We start from the raw sequence: 16,555 nt of genomic DNA, 5'->3' as shown, positions 1-16,555 counted from the left end.
AATCATTAGTAAAATTTCTATTTAAGATTTTTTAATTCTCTGAAACATATAGAAAAAACATATGCTTCATTCTTTAGCAAGTTCTTTAGTTTCTGAAGACAGGAAAGTCCATGATGAATGCTATATTTAGAATACTTTATTATCAGTTGTTAATCTTAAATAATGTCAACTCAGTTTTATTAAATTTTCATTATATATAATTCACTGGTGCTTACAGTATATTGTCTTGATTGTCAAGAAGCATTGATGGAGGGACTGGAGACTTGGCTCATCAGTTAAAAGCATTTACTGTCTTTGCAGAGTACCCTGGTTTGGTTCCCAACACCCACATGGTGGCTCGAAACCATCCATAACTCTAGTTTCAGGAGATCTGAGACCTTCTTCTTGCCTCTTCCAACTCCAGGACAGATGTGGTGCACATACATTCATACATACATGCAGACAAAGCACTCAAACAAATAAAATAACAAAAACTTAGAGTTACTAAAAATAGTTGCAGATATTATTTTCAGTTTTAGTGGTGCTAAGCAAGAACTCCACCCTCAGCCTCTAGTTGCACTTTTTATTTAAAATGTCAATTTTTTTGTTTTGTTTTTGATTTTGTTTGTTTGTTTTTTAAGACTGGGTTTCTCTGTATAGCCCTGGCTGTCCTGGAACTCACTCTGTAGACCAGGCTGGCCTCAAACTTAGAAATCTGCCTGCCTCTGACTCCCAAGTGCTGGGATTAAAGCCGTGTGCCACCACCGCCCGGCTTAAAATGCCAATTTTGAAATGCAGTTTTGAATGCAGTTGTCTTTCATCCTTTTCTTTGTGACTGCCCATCCCAGTAGGAGTAAAAACCTAGTGTGATTCCAGTTCTGATAATTATGGACATTACTCTTTAAATTTAGCCTTTTCTGTGTTAACTGGTTTTTAAACACATCAAAGGCCCTTAAAATAGGAGTTGGGTTAACTTCATTTTCCCTTAAGAAATCCATCATGCAAGATAATTTGTGATTTTGAACTTTATTGTGGCTTTATCTTTTAATTATCTCTAAGCTTAAAGACGTTATTTTTATAACTTAAAATCTAACCTAGGTTTTAAGCATTTTATAGTTATCTCTAAATTATGTCATATCTTAAAAGTTTTGAGTTTAAGAAAAGGTAGCGTTGACTCAAATTATCTTTTTTAGTTATACCTGTATTTTCTTTTACTAAAACTAAATCTTTCCCAGAAGATATGTCGGTGAGTCAAGTTTTGGATTTTGGCACCTATGTTATTGTTATAAATGAAAAAGAAGTAGATACATTTCTGTTCATTCAAAAAGCCTATTCGAGTATCTGAAAGTTTCAGCCATGTAGTTACAATCCTCCAAAGCTTCTGTCTAATATTTACAAAGAACTCGAGACTCCCCTTACCAAATTGTAAAAATACTTAATCAACTCATTATGAGGTTGATTTGTGTTCAGTGAGTATTGAGCAATATTGATTATATATTAGGTTTTTTCACTTACTCAGCAGTGAGCACCTGCTGGATTATAAATAAAAAGTAAGACAATATGATTTTGAATTGGGGTTGGTTAGTGGGATCCTAGGTGCTTGGACAAAACATACTGTAAGATAGGGGTTGTTCTGTGTCCATCATTGCAAATGTCTTCAGGGTTGCTTTTTGTCATCACAGTGTTTCTTCCCCTTCCTCCATGTCTATTTTTGTTAAGACAAGGGAATTGTTTTGGTTTGTGTTTATTACTATGGGCTAAATGTTATTTCTGAACTTTAGAAACAAGTTGATTTCCTGGTTATGTTGCCATGTAGGTTCTGTGTATTTATATGTAATAGAAAAGAACAAAAAAGACTAGAGATGCAGTGTTATGGAATAGTAGATAAAAGGATAAACTGATCAGTAGTAAGCTTTTGTTATAAAACAATGTGAATATGTTGTTCCAAATAAAACTCAATGTAGTCAGCTAGTCATTTCTTATGCATTGAGATAATCTGTTTGTCTGAGCCTTGATCTTTCTAATTATCTACAGTCTTGTCTAATGAACAATGTTTGCACTGCTTTTTCATTTAAACTTAAGTGTTTGTTAAAAATTATAGCTTTGGGATTTCTGCAACCTTCTGTTTGCTGGTCCTATTTCTGATTTCCAAAGAAATAACAAAACATTTGGCTGTCTTACTTATTCACATTGTGTTTAGGAATCAACAAGTAGACTGAGTGTTCTGCTAGGTTGTGGTTTGTTTGTTTGTTTCTTTGGTTTTTTGTCAACGAGCAGGAGTGAAGAATTAATTAGTATTAGAGATTGCTAAAGCTGGAACATGTGGGACCTACCGCATCCTGAACAAGATTTTGGATTTTATTTCAAGTGCAATAGAAAGTCATGAGAATGGGGACATTTTACACATACCAACACTGACCTAATCTGTTGTACACCTCAGTCTGGTGACTGAGTGAAGGGTGGGAAGAAAGGAGACACAATAAATATAGGGAAACTGATTAGAAGGGTGTTTCCAGATGAGAAATGATAGTAGTAGATTAGATTAAGATGCCTTTGAAAATGGTATATGATTTAGAAGCTGACAAACATTGCTAATAGATAGGCCTGGAAGACAGAGGTGGAGTGAAATCAGGGATGGCTTTAAGACTTAGGATTGTTCTTCCAGCTGTGGTGGTGCTGTGTTCTACGAGAGAGAAAACTGGTGTAGATGGTGGAAAAGTTTTGTTTTGTCTGTCTGATATTTGAAATGCTTATCTGAAATCTCCAGATATGTCATCTGCAATGTATACGAGTGAGATGGGAGTTAAATAAAGATAGCTTAGAGATGAATGAACATATGATCTGAATTTGGAGGTTTTAGGATATAATGGTATTTAAAGCCATGAGATTACTTTGAATGTTCACTATATTCTCTGATCTATATGTTCTCCTGTCTCATAAAATTATACCCAAATTATACTGCAGTCATTTCTTTTAATTATAATACTTATAATAATTACTTATAATAATTTGGTATTGCTTACCTTCTTGTAGGTCAAATACTGATTTCCATGTCCTGTTATTAGCCAGATGATTTAAAGATACTTGATTACTATTTTTATATATTTAAACAAATATCTCATAGTTATATTTTTTGTTTTCTTTTTTTGTAGGCAAAGTCATAAATAAAGATTTGAGACACTACCTGAGCCTTCAGTTTCAGAAAGGATCAATTGACCACAAACTACAGCAAGTCATCAGAGATAATCTCTATTTGAGAACCATCCCATGTAAGTACATGATGGCATAGAGAAATGAGACTTAAGCATCTAGAAATAATTTAGTGAAATGTTAAAAGATTTGAGCAATGGATAAAAGTACTTGCTGCCATGTCTGAGTATGATTTTCCAAACCCACCTGGTAGAACTAGAGAATCAATTACCACAAGCTGTCTTCCGACTACCACACACACACACACACACACACACACACAGAGAGAGACACGCACACACACACTCATGTACTCATGCATAGAGGCACATGCACACACTTACTAAATATAAAAAATGTATTTTGTATGAAATTGTGAAGACTATGTTAGAGACAAGAATGAAACAAAAATTGAATATGAAGAAAATTCTCCTGAAGCCTGTATGTGTTCAGTTTTAAGTAGAAAAAAATTGAAGACTCCATATTGTACTTCCAACAAAGTGAGGACCACAATTTAAAAATATGTACTTACCTGTTCTGTAAAAAATGTTTAATTTCCTATTATTTTGTATGCATGAATGTTTTTCCTGCATGTATGTCTGAGCATCACATGCATGCAGTGACCTCTGAGGCCAGAAGAGGGCATCAGATCTCTTGGGAGTAGCATTACAGATGGTTGTCAACTGGCCATTTGAGCTGGGGCTCAAACTTGGATCCAAGGGAGGGCAGCCAATGCTCTTAACTGCTGAGTTATTGCTACAGTTCCTGTTTACCTGTTCTTAACTAGATTTTATTCCAGAAAATAAAATTTGAAAGCCTATGCCTTATGCACAAAAACCAAGTAATTAAAACATTACTGGCTAAAAAATCTACCCCTTTCTCAGTGAGGAAAGGAAGCAAATATTTCCTTCTGTGTGTAATCTATTTTGAATTTTTATTTAGTTATAGATCTTAGTACGGAATCTGGATATTGATGTACTGGTAGGTTGTTGTTGTTTGTTTTTAACATGTAATGAGAAGTCATACATACTGAGTTTTGGTTTTAGTTAGAATGGGCTGGGGAAGAATAAAAAGTAAACAAATCAACACATGTAAAAGCATTCTTTTTGTCTTAGTTACTTTTTTTTTTTTTTTTTTTTTTTTTTTTTTGCTGTGAGGAGACATGATCAAGGCAACTTATGCAAGAAAACTTTTCATTGGGGGTTACTTGCTATTTTAGAGTTAGTCTGTGACCATCATAGAGGGAGCAGGGCAGCTGACAGACAGGCATGGCGCTGGAGCAGTAGCTAATAGCTTATATTTATCCACAAATTAGTGGGGGAGGGGGAAAGGGAGAGCGCAAGAGCATTATCTGAATAACCTGGGTTTTTGAAACCCCAAACCAGGAGCTCCAGCAGCGAGAGCTCCAGCGGCACAGTCAGCGCAGTATTTATATGAAACCCCAAATCTACTCCCTATGATTTGGTCCAACAAGACCACACCTCTCAATTCTTTCTAAAAGTTCCACCACCTGGACACCAAGCCCTGAAATATAGGGACCTATGGGACCATTCTCATTCAGACACCACAGTTTTCCTTATCAATTTATGTGTGGATTCTTTTTGATCCTACCTTTCTTTTTGAAGTTCTTGGTTGCCTTTCTTTTGTTTACTCTAACATAATGACCAGTCTCTCACCAAAGATTCCTCATTGTGGTTTCAAAATTACAGTTCTATACCTAGATTTCTACCCTGCTTAGATTATTTTTCCTTCTCCTCAACTTCCCTTCATCTCTCCCAACAAAGCATTACGTAGAAATAGTGAAGTGACAGAATTTAGAACCTTGACTGACCACCAATCCCCATGTTTTCTTCTCCTCTTTCTCCTCCTCCTCCCTTTTTCTTTCTTCTTTCTTTTTTTCTTTCTCTTCCTTATCCTCCTCCTCTTCTCCTGTAATTATGATTGTTCTATGCTAGATTTTCCAAGAGAAGTTTTTAGCAGTTTATAGCTGTTATACGTTGTTCATTTGGGTAGGTATTAAATTTGGGGTCTTATTTTCTTTCTTCAACTATGTTAATGGTAGCAAGCACCTTGCTTTAAAAGATTTTTATAGCAATCTGACTTTTATTACCTCTTAAGTAACTTAGCATTATGTCTGATGAACAATGCAGGATAGCATTTTATTTATTTTATGACATCACTTTACTGAAACAACTCATAAATAAAAAAATCATAGTCAGATTAATGTAGCCACTCAAAGAACACTTGCCCAGTCCCTAACTTGATGTGTGTCAATAACTAATATTCAGTTAGGATGGCCATCCTGCAACCATGGAGCTTTGCTTAGGGTCTTACACTTCCACTCAACTACACCTTTATTCAGTGATCCACCACACAGGAAAAAACACAACAGAGTTGAAACTGTAAAAACAGTTGGCTTTCCATCCTCCATTAGGATGCAGGTGTTCTTTTGATTGCATTCCATCTTTCCTCATCATCTAATATTATCTTTTCCTGTTCTTTCTACTTAAAAAAGAGTATTATAAAAAACTTGAAAAACAAATCTTTCACTAAAATTAACCAGACCCAAAGTCTATACGTTTCAGTGAACTTCTATACAGTTTGAATAGCCATTTGGAATTGAAGCTATGTAGCTCCAAAACTATATTTAAACTTTCACTGTTGGAATATGTTTTAATGTACTTATCCACTACCAAACCCACAAGAGAACAGAAAGGCTAAATGTTAGGGATGAGGAAGGAATGCACTCAGTTCATAGACACTAGTTACAAAGGAGACTATAAAGCTAATTATCTTTTCTAATTCTAACTCTGTCTTGGACTTTTCAGGATAATACTTTTAAGTTTCATAGATGTCGAGTTCCCTCTTCCCTTGATAAAAGTACCTTATGCAAAAATAAAGATGTACTTCCAAGACTGTCTTCCTTACTGTCATCCTCTGCCACTTCTCATTTCTTGCCTTTTAGTTTGCTTTATTATCTTGGGTTTGCATTTCTTCATAGTGTGATATTTTGTCCTAGAAAGAAGCTACAATCTAAATAGTTTTAGTTCATAGAATGCAAGAAGTTGCAGCCTTTCAGAGCTTAATAGGACTTCTTAGCTTGCTTACAAACTGAAATGCCTAAAAATTCCTTCCTGAACCTGGAAACAATGATACATTAGTAGCATTTAGCAAACAGAATGGTCACATCTGGTCTTTAATACCATTCTTACTAAAAGATTCCAGATCTATGTGGAGAAAATTCTAATAACAGGTCTGAGACAATAAAAGGGAAATGAGTCTAAATATTTGGTTGTGCTAGAAAGCATATAAATGCTTAAAACATTATACAGACATACCAGAATTACACAGAAGCCATAAAGAGAAATTTACTGACTAAAGTCTGAGATCACTAGAAGAGAGAGGTGTAGGCGGGTAGATGCATGGTGTATGAACAGACAGGCACGGTGTGTGAGCACACAGGCACTCCTGTGGGAGATGCTGGACTATAGTACAACAGCACCATAGTCCCTAAGAGATGAAGAGACTGTGCTATAAGACATTTTCTATACTACAGCATCAAGGAGAGCAGGGAAGAATATGGCAGGCCCTGAGCAGAGAGAATAGAAATATAGATTGAAGAAGTCTATATCTCTGAAGAACTCTTTGGAAACTATAGGGTTAACCATTCCCAATGGTTACTCAGGGCTTGGAGACATTTGAATTCTAAGCACTCTGAGCAGAGAGACCCCACTTGAACAAAGTTAAATTAAGCAAGGCCTCAAAGGATCAGGGAATATGCATGTAACTTCTCTTCCAGAAAGAGAGATTGTTTTTTATGTTTCAACCAAAAGGAGACACCACATATTACAATATTCATGTCTAAAATATAAGAAAAATCACTAGACATGAAAACAATAGGAAAATATATTCTAGAGTTTTCAAAATACCGGTCAGCTGATAGGAGAGATATAGAAATGATACATGATACATACTACCACACAGGGAATTTTAGAGTTTTAAAAAATATTCAAAGATTAAACCATAGAATGAACATGGTGAAGAGAAAATGTAACAGCAAAAGGAAGTAAAACTTAAAACTTACTGGATAGATATAAAAGCAGATTCCAGAATGCAGAAGTAAAGATCAGTGAGTGTGAACATATAGCACTATAAACTAATTGAACTAAAACAGAGAAGAAAGAAGCTAAAAGAGAAAACCTGAAAGGAGTCAGGGCTTCGGCCATGATTGACTAACAGCCAGTCAATTTACCTCAGAAACAACAAGGCTGGACAAGGTATAAGTAGCAGATGCTCTATTTATATACATAAAGAACCATATTAAGCTAAGGTGGGGAAAGCAGGAAAAACACTTTTAAAATTAGCTGAATTCTGGCTAAATTTCATGAAAATGAAACTTTCACATTTAAGAGGCTCACAGACCCCAAGGAGAAGAAATTTGATAGAGATCATACTGAGGCACATCATAATCTAACTGCTCAAAACCAAAGTCCAAAATGTAAATGGCAGATAGAGATAAAGAAGTTACATTGTATTCAAGGGAGCAAAGATTGCTACAGATTTATCACATGGAATAGCACAAGCTGGAGTCTAATAATTGAAATCTTTTATGTGATAAGAAGAAAAAATAATCAACATATATTTCTATATGTAACAGAAATAGCTTTCAAAAGTTGTTGGTTTTTTTTCTCAGAAAAAAAAAGTGAAGGAATTTTTCAGTAGCAGAATTATTATAAGAAATAGTAAAGGAAATTTGCAATTGGAAGTGATATGATAGAAACCATAGTTTAGTACTTTATATCCTCTTTTAATTATTTAAAAATTAAATTTGAAAAAAAGTAAAAAAAAAAAAAAAAAAAATAGAAAACAAGAACAGCACTCCGTGCTGTTTTTATCACTTAGTACAGCTTGAGGTCAGGGTTGATGATTCCCCCAGAAGTTCTTTATATTGTTGAGAATTGTTTTTGCTATCCTGGGTTTTGTTGTTGTTGTTGTTGTTATTCCATATGAAGGTGAAAATTGTTTTTCCCATGCCTGTGAAGAAATGAGTTGGAATTTTAATGGGGATTGCATTGAATCTATAGATTGCTTTTGGTAAGATGGCCATTTTTATTATATTAATCCTACTGATCTATGAGCATGGAGATCTTTTCATCTTCTGAGGTCTTCGATTTCTTTCTTCAGGGACTTGAATGAAGTTCTTGTCATACAGATCTTTCACTTGCTTGGTTAGTTACACCAGTATATTTTATATTACTTGTGACTATTGTGAAGGGTTCTGTTTCCCTAATTTCTGGTACAGAGACAGACAGATCAATCAATGGAATAGAATTGAAAACAGAAATAAACCCACAAACCTGTGGACATTTGATCTTTGACAAAGAAGCCAAAACCATACAGTGGAAAAAAAGAAAGCATCTTCAATAAATGGTGCTGGTCTGACTGGTGGTTGCCATGAAGAAGAATGCAAATTGATCCATATTTACATCCTTGTATAAAGCTCAAGTCCCAGTGGATCAAGAACCTCCACATAAAACCAGATACACTGATTCTAATAGAAGAGAAAGTGGGAAATATTCTTGAACACATTGGCACATGGGAAAATATCCTGAACAGATCACCAATGGCTCAGGCTCTAAGATTAAGAATTGACAAATGGGACCTCATAAAACTAAAGAGCTTTTGTAAGGCAAAGGACACTGTCAATAAGACAAAATGACAACCTACAGATTGGGAAAAGATCTTCACTAACTCTACATCTGATAGAGGGCTAATATCCAAAATATACAAAGAACTCAAGAAGTTAGACTCCAGAAAATTAAATAACCCAATTAATAAATAGGATACAGAGCTAAACAGAGAACTCTCAACTAAGGAATCTCGAATAGCTGAGAAGCACTTAAATGTTCAACATCCTAAGTCATCAAGGAAATGCAAATCAAAACACTGAGATTCAACCTTATACCAATCAGAATGGCTAAGATCAAAAACTCAAGTGACAGCAGATGCTGGCAAGGATGTGGAGAAAGAGGAATACTCTTATTATTGCTGGTGGGATTGCAAATTGGCACAACCACTCTGGAAATCAACCTGGTGGTTTCTTAGAAAATTGAAACTAGTTCTACCTGAAGACCCAACAATATCACTCCTGGAAATATACCCAAAGATGCTCCACCATATCACAAGGACATGACCTCCACTATATTTATAGCAGCTTTATTTGTAATGGCCAGAAGGTAGAAACAACCCAGATGTCTTGCAACTGAATGATGGATACAGAAAGTGTGGCTAATCTACACAATGGAGTACTACTCAGCTATTAAAAACAATGACATCATGAATTTTGCAGGCAAATGGATGGAACTAGAAAATATCATTCTGAGTGAGGTAACTTAGACCCAAAAGGAGATGCATGGTATATGTACTCACTGATAAGTGGATATTAGCCAAAGAGTTCAGAATACCCATGATACAATTTACAGACCATATGAAACTTATCAAGAAGGAAGGCTCAAGTGTTGATACTTCAATCCCACTTAGGAGGGGAACAAAATAATCATGGGAAGCAGAGGGAGAGAGGGATCCAGGTGAGAGAGGGGAATGTTAGGGGAAAAGGTGGCCAAGATCAGATATGGGGGAGACAAGAGAATCTCAGGGAGCCAGGAGAATAAGTAGAAATATACAGCAATGTGGGGTGGGGGACAGGGGAAATCTCTAGACATTCCCAGACACTAAGGATGTTAGAGGCTCCCAGGACCCAATGGGGATGACCTTAGCTGAAATGCCCAATAGTAGGGAGATGGAACTTAAAGAGACCACCTCCAATAGATAGACATGGCCCCCCATTTGTGGCAGGGGCCACCCACCCTTCTCCAAAAGTTTTGACCCAGAATTGTTCCTGTCTAAAGGGACAAAAATGGAGCAGACACTGAAGGAAAGACCATCCAAAGACTGGCCCAACTTGGGGTCCATCTCATGTATAGGCCCCAAACCCTGATAACTATCTATTACTGATGCCATGCTGTGCTTGAAGACAGGAGCCTAGCATAGCTGTCCTCTTCTGAGAGGCTCTACCAGCAGCTGACTGAGACAGATTCAGATACTTATAGCCAACCATTGAACTGAGACCTATATGGAAGAGTTAGGGGAAGGATTGAAGGAGCTGAAGGGGATTGCAACCCCGTAGGAAAAACAACAGTATTAACTAACCCAGACCCCTTAGAGCTCCAGAAACTAACCCACCAACCGTCGACCAAAATGGGCTGGTCCATGGCCCCTGTTATATATGTAGTAGAGGACTGCCTTGTCTAGCCTCAGTGGGAAAAGATGTGCTTAATCCTGTAGAAACGTGATGCCCCAGGGAAGGGGGATGCTAGTGGGGTGAGGTGGGAGTAGGTAAGGGGTGGGGGAGCACCCTCCCAGAAGCAAAGAGGAGGGGGAATGAAGTGAAGAACTTTGGAGGAGGGACCAGGAAGGGGGAGCAACATTTGGAATGTAAATTAATTGATTAATATAAAAAAACCACAGCACTCTATTATCATGAGTAATTACTATTCATTAGAACACGCTGCCCAGCAATAGTACAGTGCACATTCTTTTCTAGTGGGCATGAAATGTTAAAACTATGGTGTCTGTACCACAAAAGGAGACTCAGTGAAGTAAGAATGTTTACATCATGTAAAATATATTACCTGACTATAGTGGAAATAAAATTAGAAATTACTGACAAAATGAAATCTAGAAAATCTCGATATTTGGAAATTAAGTAATAGACATAACTCGTACATCAAAAAAAATCACCAAAGAAATAAACCAAACATAGCAGTAATGTCCCAAACACATTGAATCAAAAATTTTAGGATAGCTAGAGCACCATTTGGATGGAAACATAATACTAAATATTTGTATCAGTAACAAAGTTCTCAAGTGATACAAACATTTGTCTTAAGAATGGAAAGAAAAAGAATAGCATAAAGGAAAACTAGCTAGGAAACAAATAGAAGTAAAAGCAAAACTTAGTGAAGTAGAAAATAAAGAAAAACAAACGTCAATTTTTCTTTTTTTTTTTTTACGTCAGTTTGATTGGTGACCTTAAAATATAACCAGAGCACTTTGGAAAGAGAGAGAGAGAAATTAGTATAAGGACGAAGAAGTGATGGCATCAGTAAGAACCCTCTAGTGTGGGGTGAATATTAAAAAACATTCTGAGCAATTTTATACTGAAATAAATTCTGCAAATTGTATGAAATGAACAAATTCTTCAGAATACTAAAACTACCAGTGCTCATTCTAAAAGATACATATAACCCAAAAACTTTTTTTAAAAAAACTTATAGTTTGTAACTTTATTATAAAGAAAACTTCAGTCTCAGATAGTTGGTAAATTTCCCAAAAAAAATTAAGAAAAGAAAAAAATCAATTCCATAAATTTCCTGGAAAATAGAAGAGGGATTTTGAACAGTGCTTACTGGCTACATATACTTCAGAGGATCCAGGTTTGATTCCCAGTGCCTAGGAGGCAGCTCACAACTGTCCATAACTCCAGTTCCTTTTAATACAATCACCTCTGACTTCTGTGGGCAGTAGGGCATGGATATGGTGTACAGATAAATGCATGCAGGTAAAGCACTCATAATGTAAAGTAAGCTAATAATAAAATAAGAAGCGGGGGCAATTCCCAGTTCATTCTGTTGCCTGAACATTATTATATATAACTGAACAAAAGCAGACAAACATTAAAATAAAACAATAGTAGACCCCAAATTTCATGAACATTGATTCAAAACATTTAGTAATATTTCAGCAAATCAAGATGTAACCATATATAAAAGGATGTGTTTTAATTGGGCTTGTTACAGAAATGCAGGGTTAGTATGTAACTTAAAAATGAATTATGACAAAATAGAGGAGAAATGATATTTTTTATATATGTAGAGCTTCTTATACTAAAATTTAACTCCCATTAACATGAGAGTGTCGTAGAAAATCAGTTTATTGCTCATTGCTTCCCCATGCCAAAGTAATATTTGCCTATCTGTAATATTGGGACATTGTTCTTCTACCCTCCAGTACAGTGCTAAGCTTTGTCACTAAAGGGCACAGGAAGGATTCTGGAAAAAGAACAGGTTTCTTCCTTTGGTTTCAGCTTGGTTTTTTGTCTTTTTGCTCTTGTTTTGCAAAAAAGATACCCAGTTAATTTCAGCAGTACCTAAGCAGTCAGCTTCTCCGTGGAATTTCAGTGATACCAGTGAGGCACTTGTCAGCATAAACAGCAGCACCCTCATTAGTAGCTTCCTGAGTTCTCCTGGTATATCTACCAATTGTTACATTGTGGTACAAGTTCAACAAGTGTTCTAGTTGCTTTTTTGTTTGTTTGTTTGTTTTTGTTTTTGTTTTGTTTTTCAAGACAGGGTTTCTCTGTGTAGCCCTGGCTGTCCTGGAACTCACTCTGTAGACCAGGCTGTCCTGGAACTCAGAAATCCACCTGCCTCTGCCTCTGCCTCTGCCTCTGCTGGGATTAAAGGCGTACACCACCACCGCCTGGCTCTAGTTGCTTTTCTATTAACCCTTTACCCACTACCACTCCCATGGGCAGCTTGCTGGTGAGTCAGGTTAGTACTCTAGACTCTTCTGACCCACTTCCAGCCTTGACCCACTGAACCAACACTGTCACCAAACAACCCAGCAAAATTGTTTACTCATAGATTGTTAACCACACCTGTTTGAATGAGATCTGAAATAGAGGCTTTGGAGAGTGATCTTCCATGGCAGGCTGTTGCTACTTGCATATTCTTCCTTGGGTATAAGTTGGTGTTTTTTTTAGAGTTATCTTTTAGCTCTACTTAGAATTCTTGTTAAATCTCAGTAAATTCTCTGTAAATACTGTTAATAGTTCTTTAAGCTTTCCCTGTTCAAACTATCATGTTACTTTTTCTTTCTCTTTTCTGGATCTTGACTGTCAAAGAATTGGTAATGATAATGGTCTCAGAAGACAGACTCTCTAAGAAGGGATCTTGAGGGAAGTTTTGATTGTATTTTTGATCTAGAACCAGTGCTCAGTTCTTTGTGGTGAGGAGTGAGAGACATACAGCTCATGACAAACTGAGGAAGTACAGTTTAATCATGGTATCACCTGTGGTTGACTGACTATGACAAAATGCCAAATGAGTCCAGTACTTCAGGAGCCCAGATGGCTGCTTCACTTGGTTGATGTTAACAGTAATGATAGTTAAAAGCATTGTGATGTGGGATGGAGTGTTGCCCAGGGAAGCCTGTGCTCCAGGAAGAAACTAGTATGCTTTGGTCTAATATTTTATTATTATGAATTAACAAGATTCTAATGACTTTTAAATGATCTCTACCCATTACAGACACTTAATAGAGGAAATGTGTTTTAAAATGGAATATTACTACAATATAAGTGCCAAGTAACTAATTTAAACCATGTGTGTGTCTCACATCTGTAATCCCAGAACTTGATGCTAAAGCAAGGGAATGCCGCGCGTTCAAGTGAGTTTGGGCTGTAGAACAAGACCTTATTTCAAAAAACATTCTGTAGATTTGATAATGACATAAACTATGAAATTTTCCCTCCTAAAATGCAAGTGTAAGACATACTAAGCATCCATTGTATTATCTGATAATCTTTGGTCTTAACAAATATTCCAGATGAATTGTTTCTTTGATTTTGTAGTGACATTCTCAGCTTGTTAAAAGACTGTTTAAAAATGTCTTTACTTTGGATATTAGATTATATTATAACATTTTTATGATGAAAATATTTTGTCTGTTTCTTTTGAGTTTGGCTTTACCGTGAAATACCTAATGCTTTTACTTTAAAATTTCAAATTATTATATAGTAGTACTCCACAATATCTACTGCTTCTTTTGCATTTTCTCTGCTGCAGTGTTTATGAAGGATTTATGAAGTATTATAGCAAATACTTATAGTGGAAAATGCCAGGGGATATTACTGGGTGGTGTTAAAATAAGTAACCTTCAGATCCCTCAACAAGGTTAATAGCATTACATGGAGTCCTGTGTTGAAACTGCCAATTTAAGAACGTAGTTTTCAAAACCTGCTATTTCTTGAAATGGCACCCATAGAATTTTTATGAAGCATAGTTATGCATATGATCATATTGATGTTGCTTCTGTAAGAAAGACCCACCATTAGCAGACAGGGACTTGCAAACACATTTGTAGGGATAACTGCCAGTAATCCCTAATTGATTTCACACACACTTCTGTCCTGTTGTCTAAGAATCCCAGCTTGAACAGTTGATACTTGCTTTCAGTATTGTCCACTCTTACTTTCAGCTGATGTCAGTTTCTTTAAAAACCAATAAATATGACATCAAATTGTTAAGACTCTTACAGAATTATAATGTAATTTATCCCATATTCATTATCAACTTAATTTATTTTTTAGGATTTAGGAAATTTCACTGGTAACCTTAAAAAAGGAATTTCTACATGTCAAGATTTATATTAATAAACCAGCTATGGTCCATATATGTTTGTGGGAATATAGAATGGTTCATCTTAGAAAAATAATTTGGTATTTACATGTAAAATTAAATATACATTTAATAATAAAGTTAAATATGCTATTCACCATATGATTCAGCACTTTCATTTTTAGGCTTAGCCCAATATAAATGTAAATATATCTATGTAAAGACTTATAAGTTCTTGGCTTCTTTAGTTATAATAGCCAAAGTTGTGAAATAGCCCCAGTGCCCATCAGTGGTAAGTAGATCATCATGTATTGGTATCTCTTTATATAGGTATTCTACTCATAAGCCAAAAGAAATTAAGAAAGAAAGAAAGAGAGAGAGAGAGAGAGAGAGAGAGAGAGAGAGAGAGAGAGAGAGGAAGGAGGGAAGGAGGGAAGGAAGAAAGAAAGGAAGAAAGAAAAAGAAAGGAAGAAAGGAAGAAAGAAAACGAATTTTTTGAAAAATGGTCTTCTATCTAGCTGTCATAGAACTCTATTATGTAGAACAGGCTGGCCTAAAACCCACAGAGATCTGCCTGCCTCTCCCTCCCAAGTGCTAGGATCAAAGGCATGCACCACTGCCCAGCCTAAAACATAGAACTTTAATAGACCAAATGGAGCTAGCAGTTAAATACAGAGCTCTCTGCACAACAGTAGCAGCATACACATCCTCAAACATTCTCAGGCCACACACACAGTCTCTTTAACAAACTTAAAAAATTTAAATATATGAAGTGTCTCTTCTGACCATAGTGAAATGAACTAATAACAGAAGAAATGCCAAAAAAAAAAAAAAAAAATCCACAGATATGTGGAAATTAAAACAGTGCACCTTTAAATAAAAAGTGGCTGAAAATAGGAATTACAGTGGAATTGAGAACATATCTGGCACCAGTAAAAATGAAGATACAACATACTAAAGCTTACAGGATGTGATGAAAGCTAAGAGGGAAACCAGTCACCTGAGAATTCTAAACTTTGTACTTGAAGGAACAGCAGCAGGGAAGAGCCAAACCTGAAGTCAACAAAAAGGAAGGGCTAGTGATGATAAGAGCAGAGATGATGAAATACAAAATAGAAAGGCCATAGAAGAAATGAGTAAAGCCAAGATTTTGAAATATGAACAGTTGCCAGAGCAAACTTTAGTGTCTGAAATCAGGAAGTGGAGACATGCCAACTGCTGTGAGGGTTATGACAGTAAAGGAATGACTTTATACACTAGGCAGGTAGTAACTAGAGGAAGTTGGTAAGTGGCTAGAAACAAAACCCTGCCAGGACTGAGTCATAAAACATCAAAAAATTTGAGGAGACTTATAACTGTTGGGGAAATTGAAATAGTACTTTTCAACAAAAAGCCTAAACCCATTATAAATATTGACCCCCAATCTTAAAATATTAGTGAACCCAATTCAGTTAAAATGCTAATATGTAATGAATAGGTGGGATTTATGCCTGCAATATATAGTTTGACCTATGAACCAATAAATGTACAGAAACATCTCAGTTAATACAGAAAAAGTATCTTACAAAATTTAATATTCTATTCTGATTAAAAAATACCATACTCATCACATTATTAGGAATATAAGGAAAGGAAACTACCTCAGTATAACAGAATGAATCTGAAAAAGCCCACAGTTAACAACATACTCAGCATTAAGTTTTTTCTATGACATGAGGCAACATGCGAGGGAAGTTTACTTGCTGCAATATTGTTCAACTCAGTACTTAGAATTCTAGCCAGAATAATTAAACAACAAAAAGAAGTAGAAGTCATTCTCCTTGGAAAAGAATTAAAAGGACCTTTTTTTTTTTTTATCTCCCAATGAATGACATAATGCCATACATAAGAAGAAATTGAACATGGATGAATCCTAAGCCTTGTTCCAG

General features: G+C 35.8%; 1 protein-coding gene across 3 annotated transcripts in view; it reads left to right on the top strand.

Annotated features, from left to right (window-relative positions):
• Positions 1-16,555, top strand: part of Magi3 (membrane associated guanylate kinase, WW and PDZ domain containing 3) — a 220,974-nt gene that overhangs the window by 116,021 nt on the left and 88,398 nt on the right. For all 3 annotated transcript variants that reach the window (XM_076933049.1, XM_034499901.2, XM_034499902.2), the window contains exon 2: positions 3,132-3,248. In XM_076933049.1, coding sequence (XP_076789164.1) covers positions 3,132-3,248 — 117 coding nt within the window. The remainder of the gene's footprint in view (positions 1-3,131; positions 3,249-16,555) is intronic.

This window comes from Arvicanthis niloticus, chromosome 4 (assembly GCF_011762505.2).
Source record: "Arvicanthis niloticus isolate mArvNil1 chromosome 4, mArvNil1.pat.X, whole genome shotgun sequence".
NCBI classification, from domain to species: Eukaryota; Metazoa; Chordata; class Mammalia; order Rodentia; family Muridae; genus Arvicanthis; species Arvicanthis niloticus.
Note: the sequence above shows the minus strand (reverse complement) of the source record. Positions and strands in the feature narration are given on the sequence as shown.